The sequence below is a fragment of the Epinephelus lanceolatus genome, chromosome 1 (genome assembly GCF_041903045.1).
Source record: "Epinephelus lanceolatus isolate andai-2023 chromosome 1, ASM4190304v1, whole genome shotgun sequence".
Lineage (NCBI taxonomy): Eukaryota > Metazoa > Chordata > Actinopteri > Perciformes > Serranidae > Epinephelus > Epinephelus lanceolatus.
In genome coordinates, this window is record NC_135734.1 from 18918548 (window position 1) to 18946472 (window position 27925).

The 27925-nt window shown below is 42.3% G+C and overlaps 1 protein-coding gene across 2 annotated transcripts; it reads right to left on the minus strand.

The window, feature by feature from the left end:
* Window positions 1-242: 242 nt before the first annotated feature.
* On the minus strand, window positions 243-27599 carry LOC117257139 (RNA-binding protein Musashi homolog 1-like). Of its 2 annotated transcripts, none has more exons than XM_033627069.2 (14): window positions 27451-27599; window positions 26882-26922; window positions 26022-26103; window positions 25806-25890; window positions 16074-16115; window positions 15546-15638; window positions 6826-6874; window positions 5708-5790; window positions 5422-5539; window positions 3115-3195; window positions 2549-2605; window positions 1337-1396; window positions 935-1089; window positions 243-820 (listed from the first exon to the last, which is right to left on the minus strand). In XM_033627069.2, the coding sequence occupies exons 1-14, from the start codon at window positions 27513-27515 to the stop codon at window positions 779-781; spliced, it is 1053 nt and encodes a 350-aa protein (XP_033482960.1). In that variant the 5' UTR covers window positions 27516-27599; the 3' UTR covers window positions 243-778. The 2 variants fall into 2 exon arrangements, with proteins under 2 accessions (XP_033482960.1, XP_033482959.1); XM_033627068.2 differs by having other exon boundaries at window positions 629-853.
* Between the last annotated feature and the right edge of the window lie 326 nt (window positions 27600-27925).

Here is a 27925-nt window from a genome sequence, read left to right on the forward strand (position 1 = left end):
GTTCAGTACCCCCTCCACCCCGCCCTCACCCCAACGTCTATGTACAATATCTTACAGGAAGACATAAAAACATTGCTTTAAAACCAATTACAGAATAAAATACCTTACAGATTATCATTATTATGTCAATATTAATAACAATATTACAAAGGTTTTGTTTTTAAAGACTACCAAAATATACATTTTAGTTTTTTTTTTTCATGTTTTCGTGATGCTTGAGTTAAAAAGAGGACTTCGTTGGATTTGTTCTTCCTTTGTTAAAAATGGTTTTCAGACAAAGACCCACCTTGCGTGGCTTTTTCTCTCTCTCTGTTCACATCAGTAACGGCTTTGAAGGATTTAATGATGAAACAACGTATCACATTGAAATAAAATAATAATAATAATAAAAAAAAAATACTCAAAATAGTCCTCTGTGACTTTGTCGAAGATGACAAACGTTTCCTCAGAGATTTTTTTTTCCTTTTTTTGTTGCAGTTTTCTTTTCTCAGCTTCAAAAAGAAAATAATGGATAACGGAGGGAAGGAGGGGATCTAGTTATTACACAGGACAAAAGAGGAGAGACGGGGGACGTTATGTTGAAGTGAGATTAGTACAGCAAAACAGAGTTCAGGATTTTAAAAAGATATTCAGTCGGTGGGTGGAGCCACAGGGAGCCAGGAGAGCCCGGTAGAGCCTGTGGCCGGCCAATCAGGTTGTGCCATCAGAGGGCAGCCAGCATTTTGATTGGCTCATCAGCAGAAGAGAGGCCCTCCCATCTTCAGTGACCTGAGTCTTCTCAGTGGTAGCCATTAGTGAACGCAGTAGCAATCAGAGGGCCCTGGGGATGCACCGACAAGAGCGGATACACTTTCTATTATATTTGGGAATAATACGTGCACCCATGCATGCACTGAAGTGTGTGTGTGCGCGTCGGTGGGGGCGTGTGACCTACCCCTAGACCGTGGCCAAACCCTGTGCTGGGGGCGGGACTAGCGGCGCTGATGTAGCTGCTGACTCCTGAGTCCTGGTTGGCTGCGGCGTACAGGTCAGCCATTGGTCCAGGGCTGCTGGTGCCCAGGAAACCAGCTGTGCGTGAAGGGGTGGAGCCTGAGAGACGAAGGACACAAGTCAGGCTTCAACACTAGAGGGCTTCTCACACACACATACATACACACACACACACACACACACACACACACACACACACATCTAAAAATACTCTTTTATTTGTCCAAGCAGGACACACATTCTACCAAAGGCAAGTATATGCAGAGGCACTGACATTCTTTGTCTAAGCACGTCTCTCTCTCTCTCTCACACACACACACACACACACACACACACACACACGTACCTCTAACTACTGCTGCTGCTGCGGCTGCTGCCATTGGTCCATACGCAGTCAGGGGAATGGCTGAGGGTCACAAACAGACCAAATTATGACAGTCATTGTGGATTGCTCTCATATCAGATCATGAGTCACAATCTACAGCTCAGTGTCTGTTGACTCCACATCTGCTCAAACATCTGTCATGTGATTTAAGTCCAACTGGTGGACGGAGCGACATCTAAAAACCTACTGCACATATTGTCCATTGAAGTCTGTCTTTAGGTTCTTTAAATAAGGGACACAATTATGCTCATGATAAAAACCAGGAGGGTGACAAGTCAAGTACAACTCAGAGCCACTAGATGGCAGTGTGCAGAGCTGCGGGAGCTACTTTCAGATACAGGGGCCATGGCTAAAAGTAAATCCTACCTAACTGAATTAGGAGGATATCCTAAAAACATGAGTGTGAGAGAAGTTACGGGCAGCCCAGAGGACTCCTCAGTCAGTTAAGACCTGTTCATAATTAGTCAAATGCTGCTCATTTTATGTGATGCCATCTTTTACTTGAATCAATTTCATTTTTTATCTTATTGTAATTAAACTTTTTATTTAAAGCTAATTAAATAACATTTTTTAATTTAAAAATGGAATTTAACATACAATTTGGTTTTTAATTACATTTCAAAGTTAACTTTTTTATTCAATTAAATGCAAATTTTAATTGTACTTCTCATTTAGGTCAATTCAATTTTTAATTAATTTATAATTAAATTTTTTTTTTAATTATTCATTTATTGTTCCTTCTATTAAATAATGTGTAATTCTTGACAACATTTTTTTTAATTAAATGTAATTTTTTTTTCTTTTTCTTTCCTTTTTTTAATCTCATCTTATCCCCTCTTGTTCTCTTATTTTAGGAGTTCTCTCAGTAAAAGTTGCTCTCAGCAGCTTTGAGAAGGCCTCAAAAGAAATATCTTTTCTAGGAACTCTTAGTGCCCTTTGACTCTTAGTGGTAAGGGCTTACTGTAATTTTTCACCTGAGTAAAATGGTTAATCATTCCAGTAAACAACCTGATTATTCTCATCAAAGAAATAGTCAGTTTACATGAAATTCAAAGGGATAGTTTAACATTTGAGAATATAGACTTATTTGCTTTCTTGTCATTTGATTTCTGCTGCTGAACAGATTATTTTTCTTTCCTCTCAAGGCCCTTGGAGGAATGAGGAGCCACTGACCTGCCAGCTCAGGGGGGTGGGATGATGTCAGGAGGGGGGTCCTCTCTAAATGGAATTCTAGAAACAGAGAAGGTCAAGAGAGAGCGCTTTGTAAATACAGTCACCATCCACCGGTCAGACTACAAAGCCACACACACACACACACACACACACACACACAGACATTTAGCCACAGCAGAACGCTAACATGGAAGCAGGAGCACAGAAAGTTAAACATCTACAGTGAGGACGGGCAGGAAGGTAGGAGCAAAGGAAAAGGAGGGGCGACACAGCCAAATGAAAGGAGGTTACATAAGTAGATCAAATAAACGCAGAAGAATATCAGAGGAAAACAGGCAAATAAGGGACATCTGAGATATTTTAAAGAAGGAGGAGGGTGTGGATAGGCAGGCATGAACAATTTAAAAGACAATTTAAGATGGTATTATGTGTGTGTGCTCTTGTGGTTCATAACATTGCATCACCTCAGTACTTAACAGCTGTATTAACAACATGCTACAACCTGTATCCTCCCTGTTAGAGGGCATATAGAGACCGACTTACATGCTAGATGTGTATGGACTCACCTGGAAATTGATAAGTGTAACCAGGAGCAATTCCAGAGTAACTGCGGCTGGTGTAGGTAGTAGTCTGAAAACCTGGGTAGCCTGTTAGACACAGAGAGTGATCATCAGTTTAGTTACCTTGGCTTAATAAACACACATAAAGACTTTATGAAATATTATTGATCTGCTGGTTAATATTAAAACAAGTAGCCTACATATTGATTATATTATTTCACTACTACTTGTAATAGGCAACCACACATTCACCTGCTGCAGATGCTGTTAGCTCAGCAGTCTTATATCATCCATTTCCCTCTGCTCTAACGCAGCAGGTATGCAAAGTATCCAGAGTATGTGATGTCACATGATCATCATTATACAAGCTGGCACCTTACATAAATATGATGTCAGGAAAAAGACGTTGGATTCTTATGTCAGACAGATGTTTTCACTTTCTGTGCTCATTTTCATCATCCAATGAATATTTAGAGTTCACAGTGAAGCTCTGGATCAATTCATCTACTGGGGGACGTGTATCGTAATACATTTTTTTCTAGTATTCCTTTAAGGGTCAAGGTCACCAAAGAGGAATTGAGAACAAATCAGATAAAGGAGTCAACACCTTCAGCTGTTATTGAGGACACAGGGACTGTGGTAACAGTATAATGTCAAATGATCCAGTAGAGGGAGCCAAACAGCCACAAATGACACATAATGGTAGCTCCCAGTTTGTTTTTCAATGAGGACGCTTTCAAACCATATTTCACTCCAGTGTGTGTGTAGCTCTCTCGTCCTTCAGTCTGTGACCTCTAAATTTTTTCATCATACATCGTAGTTTTATTTACAGAAGGTGTGAGAATCAGATCAGGGAGTAATAACCAAATTAAGAAGGTGATTTTGCTTCAGGTGAACTGGATATTTCATGGGTGAAGTCAAAAAAATACCACACGTAAGAAACCATAGGAGGCATTCTTACTACGGTGTGAGTTAGTGTTGTACTGCAGTGTGAAGATACTGTAATTTCTAACTTTGGTACAATGCCTTGAAAATATTTATATTCAATGCCATTTTCAATACCACGGGGAAAACTGGATACTGAGGGCATAAAATTTAACTTTCTATCAAAAGATAAATATATTAAGGCTATATCATGCCAACCTTTCTATTCTGGGTTAGTAACAGAGAGCAGCACAATGATTGTAGTAAATATTAATGATGAGAGAGAGTGAGAAAGTACAGCTTGTATTGGTGTACTGATACTCTGGAAACTGAGCAGTGAAACCACTTCAAATATTCAGAATCCCTGAATCGATATTTTTGACAACACTACTAAAATGTGCATCAAATTTAAAGGTGGGACTAGTGAGAGACAGTCAGGTGTGTTCAGCAAGCTGCTGTCCATAAAAAATGTGTTATTATGGAGACAAATGGACAAACTTTTCACGTGTTGAAAAATACTGTTATGTGTAGAACATTTGGAAAACGCAGCTTTAAAGCAGTATTTTGACAAACCAACTAGAAATTTGCATTATTTTACAGCAATAACTCAAAGTCAGTTATATAATTCAGTTATATATGTGAAAGTACCCTTTAAGCTAAATGGTTAAAGCGGAAACAGATGACTTTCTCCTCTCTTGCATTTCCAGGTTATTGTTGGTGCTGTCGCTAAGACAACTGCATCACTTTACATTTTCCTTTGAGCCTCGCAAACAATCACACTAATAACTGGGTTTGAATTATAAATATCAACACGCTCACCTTTAACCATTTACACACAGTAATTAACAAAGGCAGTATAGGTAAAGGGTGAAAAAACAGGAAAGGAGAAACACTGTCACGTTAATATAAACCACGACAAATGAAACTGAAGCTAAACCTCACGTTGCCACCAACTCTTTAACACAGTAGCTCTGATGAAACTAACTGGGGATAGCTACCAGGTTGTGCAATGTTTGATGCACTCCCTTTGTGCCGAAAATTGAGTCGTCATTTCCCCGAAGATCGTACCCGGTGGCAGACAGAACTGCATATCGAAAGCGAGGCTTATAGGGAACCACTCTAACACTCATGGCCTCATTATCCTATAGCCATTACATTGTGCAATCAACATTTACTTCACAATAAGTTATGACGATAAAGGTGTCTATTTCCACTTGAAATACATTACTAATTGTGACATTATGTGAAGATATATTTTATAAAACTGCCCATAAATGTCAGTGTTGGTGTTGTGTATGGCTTCTGCTCTGAACCACAACACCTTAAGATTGAAACCTTTAAGGAGACTTAAGTCTATTTGCTTCCAGTAAATTTGAGTTCGGCTCTTACCCAGCATGCCTATGCCCAGCATGAAGGCGTCCATCCCATAGGGCATCACTCTGGAGCGGCCTCTAGCTGAGCCTGTCGGCGTCATCACCTCCTTTGGCTGGGCTTTCTTACACTCCACCTAAGGCAAAGGACACCAGTGTTGAACTGAACTGAATGCATAGTGCAAAAACTCAGGCTCAATATGATATGACATGATATAACATGAACTGGAGGTATATTCCTCGTCGAATGTATTTTAAATGGAAACTTGTAGGTTGATGAAGTATGTCAAGGTTGACATGCGTACCATTTTGTTGTTGATCTCATGGAAGTGAATCTCACAGACTTTCTCCACCACGTCTTCATTCTCAAATGTGACAAAGCCGAAGCCTGGAAGACACACAAACAGACTCTTATTCCAACACTTGACCTCTCAGAGTGTTCGTGTCTGTGATGCCCTGTGGTCTGTGAAGAAGACACGTGCAGCTGAAACCCCACGACCTCAGATCTCAGCAATTACACTGATAAAAAATATGGTAAGAACACAGAATTTTCCTTTTGAAATGTTGCCTACGGAGTGGTTGACAAAGCACAGATGTAGATTGCAGAGGGGACACATACCCCCCCAATACTTAGAACACGTCCGTGCCAATAAAAAACACTGAAGTATTACAGAATTAGAGACACTTACACCATAAACTGATGGAGAAAAGGCACAAATTGGTGCATAAAAATTCACCAGAATGCAGAAAATTGTTTGATGCTCAATATTTTCTGGTGGAGGACCCCAAAATCCCTCGTTTCGTGTCCCCCCCTTAATGCTGAAATGAAAACTAGGCCCTTGAAACAAAGAGTATATTTTCACAAACACTTGACCAGATTCAGAAACTTATAAAAACTCTACAGTGACTATAATAAGACTGTAACCAGCCATTTCTAACACAAGGAGCTGGCTTCATCAGACCAGGCCTCGACTGGTTTGCCTGTCAATCAAACTGTTGGCATCACGAAGGAGCAGGGATAGGGCGTGGTTCGCCAAAAACCGAGCCCAGATTTACGGTCCTCTCCCGATTATCACACTCAATTTCTCCCGCTCCACCCAACTGTCTTCCCTTCTCCCTCTTCCCTCACTTGTCTCATTAAGTTACATCCTGGCCTGCAACCATCACGACCCTGTATCACAACCCTCAGCGGGAGCTGCACCTCTCACTCACTGGGAGAGGACAGAGATGAATCACTTTCTTTTGTCTTTCCATTTGAGAAAAATTCAGCTTTCATATTTTAAATCGTGGACGCTCACTAAGTGACTCTATCACGCTGTTTCCCCCTTTCATTTACGAGGACGTGTTTGTATGTGTCCCTACTTAGCATGTCGACACATATTAGCGTGATGCGTGCGTGTGAATCATAACTCTGTAAACATACCTCTGTGTCTGTTGGTTGTTTTGTCAAACATAAGCATGGCATCGTCGACCTGTGAGAACAAAGCAAAGAATAGATGAGTTTCGACATATTAAAACACACACACACAGACACACACACACACACATCATTACACAGCATGGGGTGCCATTGTCCCTCTTTAGCATTGGAGTAAGAGGGGAAAACAGATGGAGAGGGTGGAGGGGAGAGAGGGAGGGGTGACAGGTGACAAAGGAGGAAAGAAAGAATGAGAGGGAGAGAAAGGAAGAGAGCGATGGGGAAATGAGGGAGGCAGCGGGAGGGGTGGGGTGAGGTGGGGTGAGGCGGGGGGAATGCTGTATAAAAATAAAATGAAATACAATCTATCAAGGTGAAAAAGAAGTGAATGTTCCTTGTTCAGGAGGCGCTGGAGGAAATTCTTTCCCATTCTTTGCTCTGTCTCTTTCTCCTGAGTTCTCACACAAACTCTGTCCTGCTCTCTCTCTCTCCTCTTTTTTTCCCCCTTTCATTCGTTCACCCTCGCTGTCTTTCTGTCCCTCTCCACAAAGTTTACTATTCCCATGGAGACCCTGTAAAGAATTTCAATTAGAAGAACTAGCCCCCTCCCTCCCTCAACTAATTTCAATGAATAGAATGGAGGGAAAGGGGAGAAAAAGAGAGGGAGAGAAAAGGACAGAAAATGAGAAAGAAGGGGAAAATGATAAATAATGGGGTGATAGAAAAACAGATAGAAGGGGAAGTTTTGATGGAGGATAAATGAACATTTAGGATCAGAGAGTATAGAACAAAGTGAACTGGGGTCTTTGTCAACACGCTCTCCTTTCATTCTCCTTCTCCCTCCACTTTCCTTTTTGCACTCACTCCACTGCCCTATTCATATTCCTCCTCCTCCCCCTGTCCACCCTCTCTCCTCCCTCCCTCACTTGTCCTTCACTGGCAGGAAAGTTAGCAGCTTCTGCCTGAGCTCTGACAGCATGAGGAGAGAGAGAGGGAGGCCGAGGCCTGGGATCACTGTGGAAGTGACCTTTGTGTTTTCAGTCATTAAGTACTGCGACAACATTCGCAAAAATCTGCAACTCAGATCTTCCTGCATCACATGGACACACGGGGAGTATGACTACATTGCTATTTTCATTAGACAGCACGCACTGAAACTCAAACCAGTGTAACATGAGTGGCAGAGGCCTCTGGATGACCAGGCCATCCGATTTCTAACCTTTACATCAGATGTAAAACACATCCTCTCACTGAGACTGAGTGCGGGTACGATTTTTGGATTTCCCTCGCCAAATTATAAACACGGAGAGGATCGAGGTTGCTTCTACAACCTAACTGACCTTTTAACTCTCATCCTTGTCAACGTATATCTTGGACACACACACACACACACACACACACACACACACACACACAGAGCACCCCCTCCTCTTTCTGTCCTTCATTCAGTTTTTACCCCCCCTCCCCTCCCCCTCCTCTTCCTCCTCTTCCTCTCCTCTCCTCTCCCCTCTGCCTTCCACCCTTCCGGTCATCCAAACTCAATGACACAGCAGAGAGCCAGGGAACAGGACAGTTAGTAGACAGCTGCAAGCCAACATGTTATCATAAGAGTAGAGTTACACGCACAGCTAGCCCTCCTGTTAGCATTAGCAACATCTATTCTGGATTAGATGGTTAGCGCTGCCAGTCAGAGGAGCTTTTGAGCTGCGAAGCCAAATTTTTTTGAAGCCGGAGGAAAGATAACAATGCTGCACAGTCATGCTAATGTGGCTCATCTTATTGTCTTCCATTAGAATATAATGGCGTGCTCACTTGAGAAATATTCTCTCACGTGTGTGAGCGTATGCTGTGGTCGCACACCAGCCCCTTGCCCTTGCCAAAACCAATAAGAAGACGATCCTCGATGTCCACTGCCCAGGGTGCTGTAAGACAATCTGATTGGATAGCTGTGGGGGTCTGAGATTGGCTTAGCAGCGGCTCAGTCGCTAACTAGTCAGCGTGCATGCAGAGAGTGGAGAAAAGTTAAGGTCATATTCTCATGAAGTTCTCAGATGTACTCGAACAGGGGTCAACTGTGATCCTGCACTGATTTCCGAGCACAGCATTAAAAATATCCAGTTTTTAGTGAAGCGTGTAGCCATTGTCTGAAAAACAAGCGCTTGCTGACAAGTCCATTACACTTTCTGCGACATTATGAAAGGTGGCATTCACATTTTTTCCCCTTCTGTCTCCTCACATCTCCCTCTTTCATTCTCTCCTCTCTCTCTCTCGCTCTCGCGCTCTCCGGCCATCTCTCTCTAAACAGGCCAGCAGACAAAGTGTTCAGTCAAGCCTCCTAATCGCCAGCTCACATGGGTGAGTGGAGTCCCAACTTTTCCCGTCTGCCCTGTCCAATCCATGCTGCATTTTTCGTCTTATCCACTCCCTCCTTTGCTTACCGCTCTGACCTATTCTCTCACTTGATTTCAGAAGAGGGATTTTAATGCTAGTTTTTCAAGTAAGGTACTTTGAGGAATGCAGTACAGAGAAGCAGGATAAAAAGCGTGAAAACAGGGATTTCCTTTGGATTAAACATAATTGACTGTATGACCCAAATGCCTGAAATGCTAATTATCAAATTACCTAACTGTGAGCCTGATAACCAGTTTAAAACACATTTCTCTCTTCCACACAGGCAAAAAGAGGGGAGCTGTTCTCGAGGGGGATTACAAGACCTTCACCTCAGGATTCAGACTTATTTCTCGTACAAACATGGCTGCTGTAGCCTCATTGGCCTCGAGACGTTCAGCAACTGGAGCTCAGATTTGTCCAGTTGGGAAACCGCACATTAACACATGCCTTTGACTTGTCTGTTTGGTCCAAAACACCTGACGTGTCAACTGAGCAGCCATTTCAGTCCAGTCTAATGAAGTTTGTGTAGGTGTGCCTTCAGAAGTGTACTCCGAAAAAATAAACTGCGGCGCATATCAAAGAGTTGCATAAAATGCATAGTGCATTCTGTGTTTTCCTTTGGAGGCGGTGCCACAGTATGAAAATAAACAGGACACCAAGTCCTACTCCATCCTAACCTGCACCTTGTAACCAGGCTCAGATAATAAACAAGAAATACCTCCCGCTCAGCAGGAATGCACTGTGGGATTGGCGCTATCCATGATACAGCTTTGGTCTCACGTGTCCAAACAGTCCAAATATTCCCTCATCCTGCGGAGGGAGTGTTGTCTTAGATATGAGTGTCTGTGATCACCAGGGAGAACTGATTCGGCACAGAGCTGCCATTTTATAAAACGCAGTCAGGAAACATGACACATGTCACAACATGCACCTTACAATCACTTAAACTGTGTGATGGTCACACGTGTGATGCGGGTCGACCAGCACCCACGACCCAGAATTAGAAGACATTATGTGAATTTGAACTAGCACCTGAAATATGGTAATACCCTAAACATGAGTCAGAGGCCAACTGAGAGAAAACACAGCCAGGCACGAGGCAGGAGGAGGTTCGTGCTGTTAATTTCTTCCAAACCATTAGACCTACACTCTGAAGCGATGTTCATTTTCAGACTCTCTCCTGCTTACATCAACAGCTGAACCACACGCTTAAAGGGACAGCTTACCTCGAAATTGAAAAATACATATTTTTCTTCTTACCTGTATCAATCTAGATTGTTTTGGTGTGAGCTAGTTGTCTGCCTTCTCTCCAATATAATGCAACTAGATGGCACTCGGCTTGTGGTGCTCAAAGAGCCAAAAAATACATTTTATAAAATTCAACAGCAATGTCTCTTTCCAGAAATCATGACCTGATTATTTAAGATAATCCACAGACCTTGATGTGAGCAGTTTCATGTAGGAACTATTTTCTTTCTACCAAACTACACCAATCAAACGTATCACTGCACAGAAGGAAGTGTGCATGCATCTACTGCTAGCTCACCTAGCACCACTGAGGTAGCTAACGTGACAGCTAGGGCTTGGTATTTTTTATTGTTTTATTGGTATTGGTACCAATACTAGTATTCTTAAAGTGATACGGATACAAATATAGTATCTCATCTCATTCACAACCTATAATGTGAATGGAGTGGCGTGTCGTATAGCCATACTTTTGAACGTTTTGGTGGCATCTTGGCACACTGAACTGCCAATTCTGTCAAATACATGGCGCTCAACTTCACCACACCACAGACTGTATAAGTTGTCGCTGCTGCTGCAGGAGTGTGAGCTCCACGCCAGGGATAGTTGTGTGACAGTAGAGTCAGTAGAGCAATAGAGACTGTCCACCAGTGCCCATATTGTTTTTTTTGCTTGTTGTTATCTTAAATGCTTTAAATCCTTAAAATCTGTACAACCTAATCGAAAAGGTTATGTAATTCAATAAACAATAATAACTTATACAAATATTGAAATTGTCTCATTAAAAAAAATTATGTTTTATCATCAAACTTTATAAAATAAATCTAAACAATCTAAAAGACGAAGAAATATAAACAAAATATTTTTTTAAGACTCCGTAAGTCATTTGAACTAATTTTATTATTTAGTTTCGGAGATATGCTCTTTTTTTTATGAGCAGAGTACAAAGGCTTTGTGGTAAATTTATTTTTCATTCATCTGACGCCACTATGCGTATTTGCGTAATTTGCATCACACGTAACGTAGTGCAATGACGTTACGAACATACAATGTGATGACATGGAAGACAGCAGCCTTAGTTTTCTGGTGCAAAAAGAGTGAATGTTCTAGCTATTAGCTTCTGGTTTTTATTATAGATAGATAAATACAGGATTATACAAACAGCAATCTACTTCGGCCATTACACGGAATTTCCTGAAGAAGTTTAGTTTAAAGTTTACTGATCTGGCAGGGTATCAGGACAGTTCGATATCAGACCCCCGGCGCAAAAAGGATCATATAAAGATTTTGTTGAATGATGATGATGATGATACTTTCGATAGACGTTTCAATACTACCTGGTGCTGGGCTATTTCGGTGGATACCTTAAAGATATCAAGTACCGATAGCCAGCCTGAGTTACAGCTCAGCCAAAGAGGACGCCATTACTATTTACATCTCTCTCTGTCACGACCAAAACCCTCTTGTCCATGAGTGATGCATTCGCACAGTGATTCAGTTGGTGGGTGTAGTTTGGCAGCCTGTGCCATCCTGAAGGCAGACATCTCCACAGCTGATATCACTATCACTCAGCAACAATACCAAAACACTCTTGATTGATAAAAAGTACTACAAGTGGGAGGAAAAATATGTATTTTTGATTTCTGTGGGAACTGTCCCTTTAATGTTTGTGACAACTGGATCCCCGGCTGTGAGTCTTACAGTCTGTACAAATGTATGCAAGCTTGCCTCCCATCGCAGCCACGGCGATGACACTGTCACACTTTCATGCGCACACACACACACCCTTCTTTCCATTCATGCAAATGCACACTTCTTACACATTTTTTTAAAAGAAACAAAAAAAAAAACACTGGATTACAGTGGGACAATGGGCGAAAGCAGGTCACCACGGCAACAAGCTGAGAGGGACTGGAGCAGGGTGTGTGTATGTGGGATGGGAGGGGAGTTGGTGTCTGAGGTACTGATTTTGGGTGAGGTGAGGGGGAAGGAGGGGGGGGGCAGTGTTACAGGAGCAGCTGTTGCATTTGATTAGTTAATACTGAAGAGCCTGAACTCAACTCAAACACACTCCCAAACCCCCCAAAGTGTAGTTAGCTAAAAAGTAACCCAACATTTCATGCATGATGGACACTTTGATACATTTATGGTCCATCAGATTGGTGTTTTTCCCTTTCATAGTCACTTTTCCTCCTCACTATCTCAACATTCCTCCTTTTCTCTGCCCTTCAACCCTTTTGAGCTCCCCTCCCTCTGTCTCTACGGGGGGCTGCTTCTTCCCTTTCAGTCCCCCGCCATCTCCCTCTTCTCCTCTCCCTCTTCCCCTCCTCTTGTTGCTTTTTTTTTCTTCCTCCCTCTCCCCGGCCACTCATCTGTCTCCACAGCATGTGTTTGCCTTTCACCAAATTTCATTCAAAGGAGCTGAGCAGGACAAATGAAGAAGCCAAAAACACTGAGATGGGATTGTAAAAAGAGCAAAACAGCTAACAAAGGAGATAAACTAACAAACCAACTAATACCATAGCTGCCAGAGCAGACTATCAATGACCAAACAGCATTTTCTTTCCTTTCTTTTAGTTCTCTCTCTTTCTGTCCTTTCCTTCCTCCTAAACATTTGCTGTTTGGTCTCTGACATCAGGCCTCTTTCGCACTTTTTGTTGTGCCTCGACTCAAACGAAAAAGAGTAAAACAAAAAGAGAAAAACAAATTTGTCGAAAGCTGAGAGATGTCAAATGGGTGTAGCCAACGACAGATGAATAGAATCAATCAAAGGAACACAGTCCATTAGAGCAGTGATTCCCAACCAGTGGTACTTGGACCCTAGGGGGCACTTCTGCTGTTGCCAGTGGGTACATTGAAAGATTGTGGAGCGGCTCGGTAATTTCATAAAATAGAAATTTCAACTTCATAAAAAATGTGGTCACATATTGAGTCATCTTGAGCAACTAAACACCACAAGTTGTGACTAAGAGGGTGTAAACTCTAACTGTAACTTTAAAGCAACAGACAAGAGATGGATGGAAAAAAGTTAACGTTAGCTTAAAGTGACGGATGCATGGTCTGAAAAGTAACGATTAAACCGCTGAAATAGTTGGCTAATGGATGAATGACTGAAACAGCTGAAAGTAGTGGAAAATAGTTGAAATAGCTAAAATAAAAATGGTTGAAATAGCAAACACTAGCTAAGAGTAATGGAGGAACAATAGCAATAGTTAGCTAGTGGACACATGATTGAACTAACTAAAATAGATCCATGGTTGAAACATCCTGCTTCTGCCACTTCATGTGGTAATATTCAGTGTTGTGGTACAGTAATATTTTACTTTAGCAGTAACAAACTAAAGCAGGATTTATACTTCTGTGTCAAATCGACACTGTACCCTTCGCCATATTCTGACGTGTACCTCCCACGAAATGTAACTACATGTCACAGCAACGCAGACCTCCTGTTTATTTTTGTGAGCTGAAACCATTTCCCTCAGTGGAAACAAAGCTTTTATTTACTTTTATTTCACAGATAAGACTTCAGGATTTATCCTGGCTTCATACAGGCAGAGAAAATCTCTGCTAGCTAGTTGCTAGGCTAATTTATACAATGTAAAATGCCATTGTGCTAATAACGTTAGCATCTTATATTTGTTTGGAAAACGTGTTAAGTATAAGACAGATGTTTTGTCAGTGAACCCTGTGAGTTGTAATGGAGCTGCATTTGTAACATTACCTTTGTTAAATGTTGCTGTTGTCCCTGGCTTCATATAAGTAGAGGGAATGTAGGCTAGCTGCTAATTTAGGGCTAATTTATACAATGTAAAATGCCGTAGGCTTTTTAGCATGTATCTGTGGGGGAAAAAAGTGCTTTGTCTGTGAATGCTGTGAGTTATAATGAAGCTGATATGTGTACTTGTGTTTGAAATGGTCACTATTAAGTCATGTTTAATGTGTGTTTTGAATCAACTAAACTTTACAGCGCCTCACACAAACCTCTGCCGCCAACTAGTGTTTTGGAGGTGTAACTGCATAGTGACACAGACACACCACGCACAAGTATAAATGCTCACAACAGCATATGTTTTAATTTTTTCATTACATCCACGCTGCACCACTTTTACCAGTGCGCCCCACAGAAAAAATTCCACCAAAGAATCCTGTTTCAGTGTGTTGTCATGTTGTTATAGGCTACACCGTAGCAGGGTGCCGGTGTTTGGCATATATTTGATGCCATTGCATGTATGTTAGCATGTTAGATGTGTTCCTATTCATTTATTCTGTCCTTGTCTTACACACAACTCTCTCTACATTGTTGTTTCAGCTGACCAGGAACCTGCAAGTGGGTCTTTCACCTCACTTGCTATAGTGTGAGTGACTCACACGGCAATAAGCTTGTTGTGCCAACCTCTGCATTTGTCTATTGTGTTTCATGATAGGCATACAATCAAAGACATTTATCCCTATCTCATAATTTATCACTTTGTCTGTTGTCCACCTGCCCAGCCCTGTGTATTTGTTTATTTAAAAAGGCCGAGGCTATTTAATTGTTCTATATCATCCCACTATTGTTAATATAAGAGGGTGGTTTTAATATAGAGTAGTAACCATTGCGTGTGAATGCATGAATGGGCGAGATCTGCACTCAGGAGGAGAGCCTCCATTAGGGCTAAACAATATCACCCACCACTGGATGTAATGAACTTCAATAAACTGGAGCTACTGTGCTTTGATTACCTGCTATTAAAAACAACATTACCCTTTGTAATCAGTAACACATTACTCTACTCAGTAATACTGTAAAGTAAGTATTTACTTTCAAATAAAAGTAACTAGTAATATGTACTATATAACATTTTGAAAGTAACTCGCCCATTACTGAAGTACAAATGCAAACTGTTTAACTGTATGCATATTTAATGAAACATACAGTTCACTTTTATATCATTATTAGTTCAATAGTATACAGTTTGAACTGAATGTTGAGGGGAAGTTCAGTCTGACACAAACTGTTTGGGAATCACTGCACTAGAGGACCTGAGAGACCGCAGCTGATCACAGACTGGGGTGGCTACAAATAGACACCAGATTTGTGTATGCTTTACCTTTCCAAACTGGTCGAAGTAATGCTTCACATCTTCAATGGTGGTATTGACTGACAGTCCTCCGACAAAGATCTTCTTTGTCCTGGTCACCAGCTAGCAACAGAGAAGAAGAAGACGGCATCGTTTACCACTAATCACATTAGCCAGGGGGGTAGATGCTGGTGATAAAGAGACTTTGTGTTTGTTGGTGTTTAGCTGCTCTCAGAGGTTTCTGAAAGCTCTTCTGAACATTCAGCCTAATTCACTTCAGTTTAAGGTCTGTTACATTTAAAGCTTGGAGGAGAGTGTGTGCGTTAGTGTGTGTGTGTGTGTACAGGTGACTATTGTGTGTGTGCTGGCTGCTGATAGTCGGGGGTTGGGCAGGGTCAGGGTACGGGGTCACAGTGTCAGGCTGGACAAGTGGATTGCCGCTCCTCTTTGGTCACTTGCCTGACTCTAATCCCAGCCAACCAGGGCTGAGTGATGAGCAATGACATATGACATCATCACTACTCCCCCTTTATGTTAACCCTTTCAGTGTGCACTCACCTTAGGCTGGGCCCGGCGGGGAAACGCCACCTTCGGGTCGATCTGTAAGGGAGAGATGAGTTGAGATGAGTTTTAAAGTGGTTTAAGTAAAACTTGTCTGTTCTTGAAATGACGTACACATTTCAAGACATCCTGCTGTGGATCTGATTGCAGTTTTGATGATAGATGGGCTGTGACGATTGTGAAAGGCCGGCGCTACAGTATTACTGATATTTAGAGGATTCTATTAGTAGTGAGCTGTTGTTGACATTTGTTTCATTTATTAATATTCGGAGATGCACAGACCCCACTGCTGTATGTGTAAAATAATCATAATAACTGCAAAATCAACAAAGTTTTTCCCATTACATATTTTTTACCATAGGTGGAAAAGTATTACAGTGACAACCCTTCCCTTTGCCACAAACAAATGCATTGTCATTCAACTAAAGGAGAGAAATACTTCATATTTTACACATGGTTATATTAGGGCTAGGCAATTCGGAGAGAAGCAAATATTACCACATGTTTGACCATTAACTCCAATATCGATATTGCAATAATATTGTAATACTGTTGACTACTGTTGCTTTCACAGAGTATTTACACAGTGAGATTTTGCTGCCTTTTTATCATAGAACTGCTGGAGAGTGACAGGAAGTGGGGGTGAGAGAATGGAGATGATGCACAGCAAAGGGCCACATGTTAGAGCTGAACCCATGCTGATGCTAAGGACTCAGCCTACAGTACATGGGGTGCACACTCTATCCAGTGAGCTAGAGGCTGCGCCCGCAATGACAGTTTTGATAAATAATCACCAGCAATGTGGATGACTGAGTCAGGGTGTCTACAGGTACAAAGAAGTTTAAGAAACTTTAAGACCTTGTTAATACCACTTTAAATACAATTTAAGACCAAACTTTCGATGGAAATACCCACCACAAGTGAAAACATACTCTTTCCAAGATCAGTAAGGTAAAATGCCACTGAGCATACTCCCTGTGCTTACCACTTTAAGCACAGAAAAAAAAACTAACAAGCAGGTTGGCTGGCAAGGCCTTAGTTTAACAATGCAGACCCACTGCGAAATCTAAATGTGTAAAAGGGGTGAAAATAGGGTCTGGTTCCTCATTGAGCAGTGTTTTCTTCTGTTAAATGATGATTCTCGTAGCGAAATACCAGATATTGTTGCAGTAAGGCGACTGAAAAACATTTAAGACCCATTCAATCTGAATTTAAGACAATTTGATACTTTTAAGGGCTTTTTTTTAATTGATAAATGTGTACTATTTTTATATTCTAAGACAATATAGACACCCTGAAGTTGAGTAAAGATAGATAATAGAAAAGCTATAACAGTCTGCTAAGTTCAGAAATCTGTAACTCAGAAATTAAAACCAGGAAAAGACAACACTTATCATAAAACAATATCCAAAATCTAAGGCGACATCTAGTCTCATATCAAGATGTCAATATGCTATATTGCCCGGCGCACAGTTACATTGCTAAATTTATATTTCTTTAGTTTGTCTCTGAGGCCCCAAACAGAAGTAATGGGTCATTATTTAACAGTTCAAATCATATCTATAAAAAAATCTTACAAAACCAGGAAAAGTCAAATGTTTGTTGAGCTGCTAAAGAGGGTTTCGGTATTCCAAGAACCCAAACAAATATAACAGTTAAAAAAGCACAACAAATATTTTTGTCCCTTCTGAGACTGCGAGGTAGACCTCCTCTTCAATGCACCCTCCCACCTTAAGAATCTCTGAGCAAAGACACCAAATCTCTGCCTGCTCCGGATATGTTGTTCAGCAGCTGATCCTGTGCTGTGTGTTAACGAAATCTTTCTCTGGGCATCGATGAATTATCACACTGTTAACTAAGTAGAATTAGTTACAACACAGAGCCTCTAAGTCTGAACCCATCTGAAGGCCTGCAAGTCCAGAAATAGAACATATGCTAATCTGCGAGTATGTATAGTAGACCCTTGTTTATGCAAGCCCCAAAAAATCCAAACACACCAGCCAAACAAACAGGCGTAGGGATCAAAATACACAGTGAGACGTGAATACGTACATTCTCTAAATTGTGCGTTGGGACACAACTAAATGTATCTTTGCCACAACCTAGACAGAGCAGAGCAGTCCGGCATCTAAAATGAGCATTTAATATTCTGAATACATTTCAGATGGATATATATTTTTTTTAAATCTCACAAATCCAGACAACCTCCATTTTGGATTAGCCAGATTTGACTGTATCCATATTTCTCCCAAGTGGAATGTCTCAGCAGTGGTCAAGGTTACAGATAAAATTAGAAGCAAATGAGTTTTGAATGAGCTGGCCTTTAATAATGCTAAATATGCAAAGCCTGGCCTGGCATTTTAAATTTGTGAGGAATCTCGTGTTATTCTCACTCAAGCCAACGAGAGAGATGATTTTAGGTCACAGGACCTTGTAGTGTATTATGGTCTTAGAGTTCCATCTTTGTTCTAATAATTGGATGTGTGAAGCAAAAGCCCTTGTGTCTCACACAGCCGCTATCAGAGGTATTGAATTGATATTGGCAACTAAAAGGGAGCCTATCAAATGGCCAGAAATAAGCACTTATAATGTGAACAATACACACAATGCGAGGGAGGGTGTTCATTCAATATTCTAACAATCCTTTCATCTCTTTCCTGTGATGATTCCCTGCTTCTGATGACAAATCTACAGACAAAAATATCCCACGAGGACCTTTAAGTACCTCAGATTTAACACTGCTTCAAGAGCACAACGCTGTGTAACTAAGATGCAGCTGCAGCGTCCTTGGGAGGGATTGCAGAAGGTCTTTGCACCTTGAAGTGGGGCACAAAGACGAGAGAGGAGTCATGTCACCTCCAGCTGGTCCAAGCACAAAGACAAAGGTGACAAGGACACGCAAAGCCACCCCAGCAACTCTCGACAGCAGCAGTGCAACAAACAGAGAGCACTCACAAACAATAACAACATTTCTTACAGGATCTGTGCTTAATGGGCCAAATGTAACATAATAGATGTGTGGCTTCATACTCTGTGATTACCAACGCGGTGACCTTTTCACCAGCTGCTTTTTATCAAAAAGATGCGAGCAAAAAGACACAAACACTGTAAATGGCAAGCACAGATGTAGCCATTTTCTTTTTTTTTACTCACAGTTTACAGTGCATGTAACAGTGCACCTGTGCTACTGAACAAATCCTGTTTTCAGGCTGTACTGGTGTTGTCACGATACTGGAATTCCTATCTCTAGTACAATACCTTGAAAAATGTAGATATTCGATACAGTATTTGATACCATCAGAAAAATGACATTGAGGGCATACAAGCAAAAAGATGAATTCATCAAGGTTTTAACATGATATCAACGGCTATTCTTTCCTTGATTAGTAGCAGAAGACCATAGTCATCATTAACAATAAGAAAGAGCGAGGAAACACAGCTGGAAACGGTGTATCAATACAGCAGAAAATGTATATTCAAACCATTTCCAATATTCAGAATCTAAATGTATCAACATTTTTTGTCAACACTAGGCTCTAAATGTATTTTATATTCAAAATAAAAGAGAACATACAAGACAGGAGAAGCTGCAGTAACCTCAGAAGCATAACACGACAGAATCACGCTAGCAGACTACTACAACAAGCAGCAATGTACCAAGTCATCATTATGATTTCTTGTAAATACACATCCTCCCTTTACAAAACAGTCCTGGTGTAAAGTGGTTGGGAAATACGGGTGCTGGGAGTTGTTTTAACAAGAGGACAGGTGCTACCCTGAGGCCATGATGTGGCGGAGACACAGACCATGAGCTGACAATGACAGCGGTCAGAAAGCAGCCCTCACATCTGACACAAGGCTGCAGTCGCACCCAGTGTATACAGGAAAATATTCACCATATATCTGTTTCCAGGAGCCCATTACAATATATATTCAACAGCTTGTGGTGATTTTGAAATCAGTCACCTAAAGGGCTACAACTATCAATTATTTTCATTATTGATTAATCTGTTAAGCATTTTTCCAATTAATTCATTAGTTGTTTGGTCTAAAAAAATGGCAGAAAATGGTGTTGATTAGAATGTCCCAAAACCCAAAGTGAAAGTTTTGTTTCTTCCACAACCCAAAGATATTCGGTTAAGTATCAAAGTGGAGCAAAGAAACCAGAAAATATTCACATTTAACAAGCTAGATTTTTTTTTAAAATTACTCAAACTGATAAATCAATAAGCAAATTAGTTGTTGATTATTTTAATAGCTTGCAACTGATCAATTAATCGATTAATCACTGCAGCCCTAGTCTCCCGTCAATGTGTCTTTGTAAGACCCTGTTATTCTTCAATTCTGCTTAAAAACAACTATTTTCATGTTAAGGGTGATATCAGAAATATAATCTGATAAATTAAATAATCAGTAATATATGCTGTGATCCAATTTTTAAAAAAAATTCAATTGAAAAACAGTTTATGGATGAAATAACTGGACACTATTTTCTGGGGGCTTACCTAGTAAATCAAACAGCAAGATGCGTCATTGCATTGATGCAACAATGACATAAAAGAGACAGTATAGTAGAATAGTTTGTATGTCTCATGGTATATATATCATCATATTTTCCACCCATATTTCACATGTTGTCAAAACACCAGCATGTAAAAGCTTTAAATCATCAAGCACTCTTACAAAACAGCCTAAAATACAGAAGGTTACCAACTAGACTAGGTTAGGCCTAATGCAATATCTGTAGTAGTGCTTCTATGGCTACAGTCATGCCATGCTGTTAAAAAAAAAAAATCATTCCACTCCAGCGAAATAACAGAATATATCTAACATTTCATTTCTACATCTGGCTGTGCTCAGAGGAAGGCTATAATAAATGAAAACTAAAGCATCTATCAGACTGGCGGATTAGCCTCGAGGAAGACAGATAGGCCACAAAGCAAAAGGTAAAATGACTTAGCCAGGTCACTGTTTGCAACACTCAGAAATAGCTCTTCAGAGGCTTGACATTTGAGAAGTGGCTCGGCGATGTAACAGTCCCAATAAACAGTGGTGAAAACGTAACTACTAGGAAGCAAAAAAAAAAGTTGCTCTTCCCAGACTGACACAGAAGAGTTATGACTGAGTGTGTCGTGAAATGGTCTGACTAACATCCTGCTTCATGACATCCAACCTCCGCTCAATCTAAGCAGCAAAGTGACGGCAGAGCCTACAGTATGATTTTAGTGGTTTAGCTTTTAAGACTAGACTAATCTACGACCAATAGTCACCTCACGAGGCCCAGCGCGTCCACCAGTGTTACAAACTGGAAAACAAAAATAAAAAAATAGGACGTCAAATCAGTAGATAGAGAGGGAGAGAGAGAAGAAGAGAAAGGAATGAGTGTGAAAATGAGAAAGCACAGGGAGAAAGAGGAGGCATTCATTTGGAAAACAGAGTCAGCCCATGAGAAAGTGGGCCTGTCCAGTGTAGCGGTGCAGCGGGGCCGTCCCAGCAGGCAGCCCCTCTGATTTCATTAATTAACAGGACAAAGAGTACAAAACAGATGGGCCCGTAGAGGAACTGGGGCTCCCGTGCTACCCCCACAGGCACATACGCATACACACAAGCACCCACATAATGTAGCACAAACACAAACACCAACACATGAACACAAAGTGACACATATATGTAATTAAACAGCCAAGAATACACACCTCCACTGACAACAAGTGTATCGCCATCACACGGTGGACATATAGAGATGTAAGCTCTGACACATCGGTCAACCTGCCAACACGTTCTTGCCACAAAATGGCAAACACCCACACTGGTGAAAAAAGGCACCATGGGCTGCCCCATTATGGCAATATAATCAATATAAGCTAAACAAAAAGCTATAAACAGAAGAGGAGACAAAAGGAGCTGGCATGTCAATGCATGCACGCAGAGTGAGAGGGAGAGACTTGGTTTGGGCCCAGGCCAGCAGGGTCAATCTGCACAGCTGAACAATGGCACAGTAATTAGTTAACGAAGCTCACTAATGAGGACCCCCCCAACCCAACCCCGCTCCTGCCTGTGTAACTCTGCTAGGGTGCCTCGCCAGGGTGGGTGTGTGGTGGTAGGGTGGTGGTGGAAGGGCTTGTGCACATGTAGCATGGATAGAGAACCCTGGATCCACCTTCAGAGCAGGTCCAGGCTTTATCCCCGGATCTGAGGCCTCGCATGGACCTCGGAAGCCCAATCCAGTTTGTTTCCCTCAATCGGATTACTTGCTTTTCAGATCTATACTAATTACAGCACGGGAGCTGGACCTCCCTCGCTCTTCTCTCTCCTCACTCTCTCCTCCACCTTCTCCACCACCCCCATCTTCAGTTTTGTCCACATCAGCACTTACAGCTAATCTCCAGTCAGGAGCGAGGAGCCGGTGCTAGCATCTCCTCTAACCAGGTGTTAGACCACAGCAGAATGTGGTGCCAACGGTCCACAGAGGCTGGTGCTAACATATGTTGTTACAGTGCCCAGCTATATACGAAAACAGCTATATTAACACCACGCTGATGACCACCACTGTACCTTCGCAGGCGGTCGTGCCAAAAGCGGCAATTACCACCTACTGCAACACATTTGGAAAAGGGCATTCCTGTTTACTTGGTGTAAGAAATAACAAATCTTTTGCGTGTTCCTTATTTTTGCCATTCTCTTCTATAAAAAGGTGTTTTTCTACCAAGTTATCTTAGTTCAGGGTTACACTTGGGTTCTTTAGGGGTTATTCTGGGGCACACTGCCCTTTAAAAATACTATGTTATCACACATTACTAACAAATCATCACATAATTCACAAATACTGTCCAAGAATTAAAATGTGCACACAGATCTGTTACATATTCTCCTGAATCTGTGACAAATTTCATGTCATCAATCTCACAAATGACCTTCGCTTCACCTGAGAACTAGTATACTGTAACAACACCACAAATAATGAAGAGCCAAAATCCAATGACTGAGAAGTGGTGGCTTTTCAGAGAATATCTGGTCTCGTACTTTCCCGCAATTGCTTCCAGCAAAGTATTTCCTCCGTGAAAACAAATACCAGTTGGGCTCTTCTTCTCTGTCCAGAGAAATACGACAGCACACCACTGCCCTTAGGCCACACTCTGCCCCGACAGGAAATCTAACCTCCAACCAAAACAACAACCTCACTCTAAAAACAATAGACAACCTCTCATTTGTTGCATCTAAATTCTCAGGCCCACAGGTACTGACAGTAACTATAATGCTCAATCACTGTTTGCTCTGTTGCTTTTGCTTTCTAAGGTTGGATAACAATCCTGGATGGGACAGGACTGTAAATGTTTAATACCACTTGTAACTAGTGCTATGAACCTTGCACCAGTTAATGTAGAGTGTACGTCTCACCCTGTTGCTCCGTCACATCCCTTTCATTCACCTTCCCTCTCCCTTCTGCTTCAGGCCTTGTGGCGTCTTTTCTCACGAACCAAAGGCTCAGCATAAAAAGAATGAAGGAAAAAAAAAATCAGAGCATCGAATATTCTTCCTCATTCCAGGGAGGAATGTCTTTCTCACATCTCGTGCTGATCAAACAATAGTTATCCTCTCCTAACTGTGGAGAGAGGGAGTCCAGGTGTGAGGAAGACACAAGGTGCATAGAAATAAATAAATATAGAAAATAATTAAACTGGGACAGGTGTTGGAAACGTTACAGAGAGGCTGACACTGATCCCATAAAGCCACGCGTGTTATTATTAAAAAATATTCGGTGGAACACCACAGAAATTGACCCAGAGTTGACTCAAAGCTTCGACAAAAAAATTACTCTTGAAAGGCTTTATTCATAATTATTTATATTAAAAAAAGTCTGCTGCTACACTACGATAAGTCATTTTTGCATCAGTGATATTTTATGTATTGTTGTAGAATTTAAGCTGTCTTGGTTTGAGGTTTGAAAACACATGATAAAAAAAACATAATCTAGACTCTTATTCCCAAAATGGAAAGACAAAATGGCAACCATAACCCTGTTTAAAATGCCTGGTTGGATAAATAGTACCACAGCATGCTCCCCCCCTCACACTGCTGCCACAACAACCTGAGCAACCAAAGCTGCATTTGCGTAGTGAACATTATTATTGTTTAGCCTTATGCTGTATTTTGGTTTATAATAGGGCGACGCCTAACCCCACCAGTGGCCTGCCAACCGACGTTCACATCACACGCACACATGGTCTGGCTCTCAAAGACTGTACCTAGGTTTAATAGGTAATATGACTCACTGAGTAACACTCTGCAGTTGCTTAGAACTTTCTTCCAGGCTAACTGGGAAAAAAAATTGATGGATTACCAGCAGCAACACTCATTTTCTAATAAACCTCGCAGCAACTGTGCAGGAAGATCCAACCATGCATAAATTCAAAGATTTAAAAACCTAAAAGTGCACAGATAATATCTCAATCTTGTCTTGCGCTCACTCACAAAGTATAAAGGTCTGTCGTGACATAACATTACCTGTGTGTGTGTGTCTGAGCCTGGCTACCCAGCCGAGCCAAGTGTCTTAAGTTAATGCAAAATAGCTGAGAAGTTGTTATGGAGACATAAATCCCATCAGGCTGTGCAGTTACAGCACCGTCTCCTGTGGCTGGCGTCACCCCCGGCAACAGGCTTGCTCCAACAACTAACCAACTCTACCTTTTCTCCACCCCTGGGCTCTGCTGCCTTTTTGTGCCACTGATTTTCACTCTCAAATGATCCCATTATGTGTGTGTGTGTGTGTGTTTAGGAGAGGCCACAAACTGACTGAAGACACACCCAGGCACCATTTCTACAACTAATCTACATGACCAAGAGAGCAGCATTCACACCTTCACAGATATTCAAATGGAAGTCAGCAGCTTTGAGTCAAACGCAGGGATTCACACATGACACTGTCCTCTGTATAGGTCTGTGCTGGTGGTGTAGTCGTAGTTAATGAGGTGGGTGTACTACTAGGTTACAGAGGAGGAAGTGAGTATGCTCTCCTATTATTCTGTGGCTTTTTGGCTGATATGGGACACTGTAAACCACCAGAAAGGTAGGTATACCTGCGTAAACCCTCCACTACACCACTGGTCTACATTATGTAGCTAAAAACACGCACATCTGACCTTGAATCTTCATGTGTCAGGGGTGTAGGAGGGGAAATCACAGCAGTTGTGTAAACAAACCTCTGCCTAATATTTAAATTCAGCTGAGACTCATTTGGACCTCACAGGCTTCCCCACTGACATCAGTCTGGGGACTACTGCCACAACAGTTTCCTTTCCTCAAACTTTTTTCCCCTCTGAGAGCTGCCACTAGAAAACGGGTGCTATTATTTTCTATGAAAAAAAAAGAAGAAAAAGGAAAAAAAACTTGCGAGCTCTCTACATAAACCCTGTGAGGGTTTAGCAGGGGCTCCTACCCCATTCAGGTCCCCCAGGTAACCATGGCAATGAAGACCAAGAAAGAACGCTTTCATGTTGGCGCCCTGAACCGGGATTTGGAGGGGGAAATGAGCAGAGAGAGGAGGAGAGAGGAGGAGAAGGAAAGGGGGGCTGCTCCATAACGCGCTCCTCAACTTTACAAGCCATACGGTGGGAGGCAAAATGCACTAAGGGGAAAGAAAGAAAAAAAACATGCTGCACCGAATTTGGGAAAAGTTACCCAAGACAACTCGCTGGCAGCATCCAGCTTCTTCAAAAAGGTAGAACTCACCGTTTTGGAATCCAACTCGTGTCTGTTTTGCGCCAAAACCTTCTCCACTCCGGCTTGTTCTGCGTATGTTACAAACCCAAACCCCCTGAAAAGCAACACACATAATAAAATAAGCAAAATCAGAATGCACACTCACGCCACAGGCTCATGGAAAAGCATGGAAGAGCATGAGGCATCCAGTGATAGGACGGCGGAGCGCACACGCCTCCTTCTTACCTCGACCGCTTGGTAACGGGATCCCGCATCACCATACACTCCTTCACCTCGCCAAATTTACAGAAGTACTCCTTCAAGCCCTCTGCAAAGACAGCACGGGAACACACGGTTAAATAAATCCACAAATCAGATGGGACTTCTTTCTCTCTTTTTTTTTTTTTTTTTTTGCTTCCTACAGGCCCTGGTGAGGTGATGTGCTGGCAGTGGCTGGAAAGAGACAATGGGGGTCGGGGCGGACCACGTTGTGTTTGTGTCCCTCCAGTCCTCAGAGACTGTACACGGGCTATCTGGCCATTCAGCATAATAGCCCATTAGGCCCTGTGGACTACAAACAAAGCTACACTTGGTGACGATTGCTGTTTTGACACAGCAGCCAGCAGCGGGATAATAACACGGGCCGCCGCAACAAGAATAAACTGTATGCGTGCATCTGCCTGTGCGCGCACGGCTCTTAAAATAAATGAATGGATTCAGCGGAGTGCAACAATAAGGAAAACAACACGCGAGCGTGGGCATCGATACGAGCCCAACTTCTGCTCTAACCCGGAATAATCGATCGCTTTTACTCCAAATGCCCTTCTGTTCTTAATAATGAGCGCACGGAGGGGGAAAGGCAGACAAAGTCGTCGTATGTGTGCATGCATTTCCACTGTTAATCTCCCTGCGTCTCGGCAAGTCTAAATCCTAAAACCTGATCCTTATTGAATAGGAGGCTTTGATTGAACTATTTACAGTGTTTTCTTCCTAACTCCAGGAAGCCTCGCGGGCAATATGGGCAGCTATATGCGTAAAGATGGAAAACAGGAGTAAACAAGAGGCTTTCATTCAGACTTATTAAAGTAGCGTGCGGGACAGCTCACCTTGTGTTGTCTGCCAACTCAGACCCCCGATGAACATTTTGCTGAATGAGAGAAATACAAGCTGTAAGTCACACAGAATAACACGCGTCTGTCCAGCACAACACATGCACATTCACAATGAAGGAGGGGGGTGAAACTGGAGGAATTATGTGCAATATAGCATCAATAAAGTAAGAAGAAAGCATCGGCCATGTTGCGAAGTCACCAATCGGCCAGTCGGGCCGTTATAATCCCCTAGAGGAGGGAAAAAAGGAGAGGATTTTCCAGATGATGGAGGAGAAGTTGCGATGTGGCCTTCTGGAGGAAAAGCGAGATAAATAAACAAACGAGATGGGGGGAAAGAGGCGGAAAGCAGCGGTGCGTCTGTGTCTCCTTCGCTGAGTAGATCCATCCCACACATACAGACACACATACACACACATATACACACACACACACACACACACAGCGTGCTTGTCTTTTGTCTCGGCGCGGCTCCGCTCCCGCACTGAACTCAACTAAAGTCCAAGGTGAACTCAAATCGGGCCGAGAGACGAGCAAAAGGCAGGCGGCTGGGCTGAGGCTGTTACCAGGGGTCGTGGGGGGAGTTGTCCGTGCCGGAGGACAGGCTGCTCTGGCTCCCTTCCGTATCCATTCCGCTCTCCGCTGGTATATTCCCGCACTGTGAGGCGAGGAGAGGCAGTGAAGCTCCACTGCTGCTGCTGCTCCAGACTCAGGGGCGGGCAGCCGAGAGGGGAGGGGGAGGTTGGAGGGGGGAGGGGGGGGGGGGGGGGGGCAGGAGAGGTGGGGGTGGGGTGGTTAAAAAGGAGGAGGGGTGAGCGAGGAAACACACACACACGCATACACACACATGCATGCATGCACACACGCTCAGCGATAAGCTCCGCCTCTACCTCGTTTTCCCGTAGCCTACCCCAGCCTCGGACCTCCCTCCCTCCCTCCTGCACGTTGCCTGCCTTTATTCATGCTGCCAGTGGCGCTCTCTCTGTAGTGTTTCCCCGCCGTTCTCGTCATTGGTCGATCACAGCAGTATGGCCCGTTAAA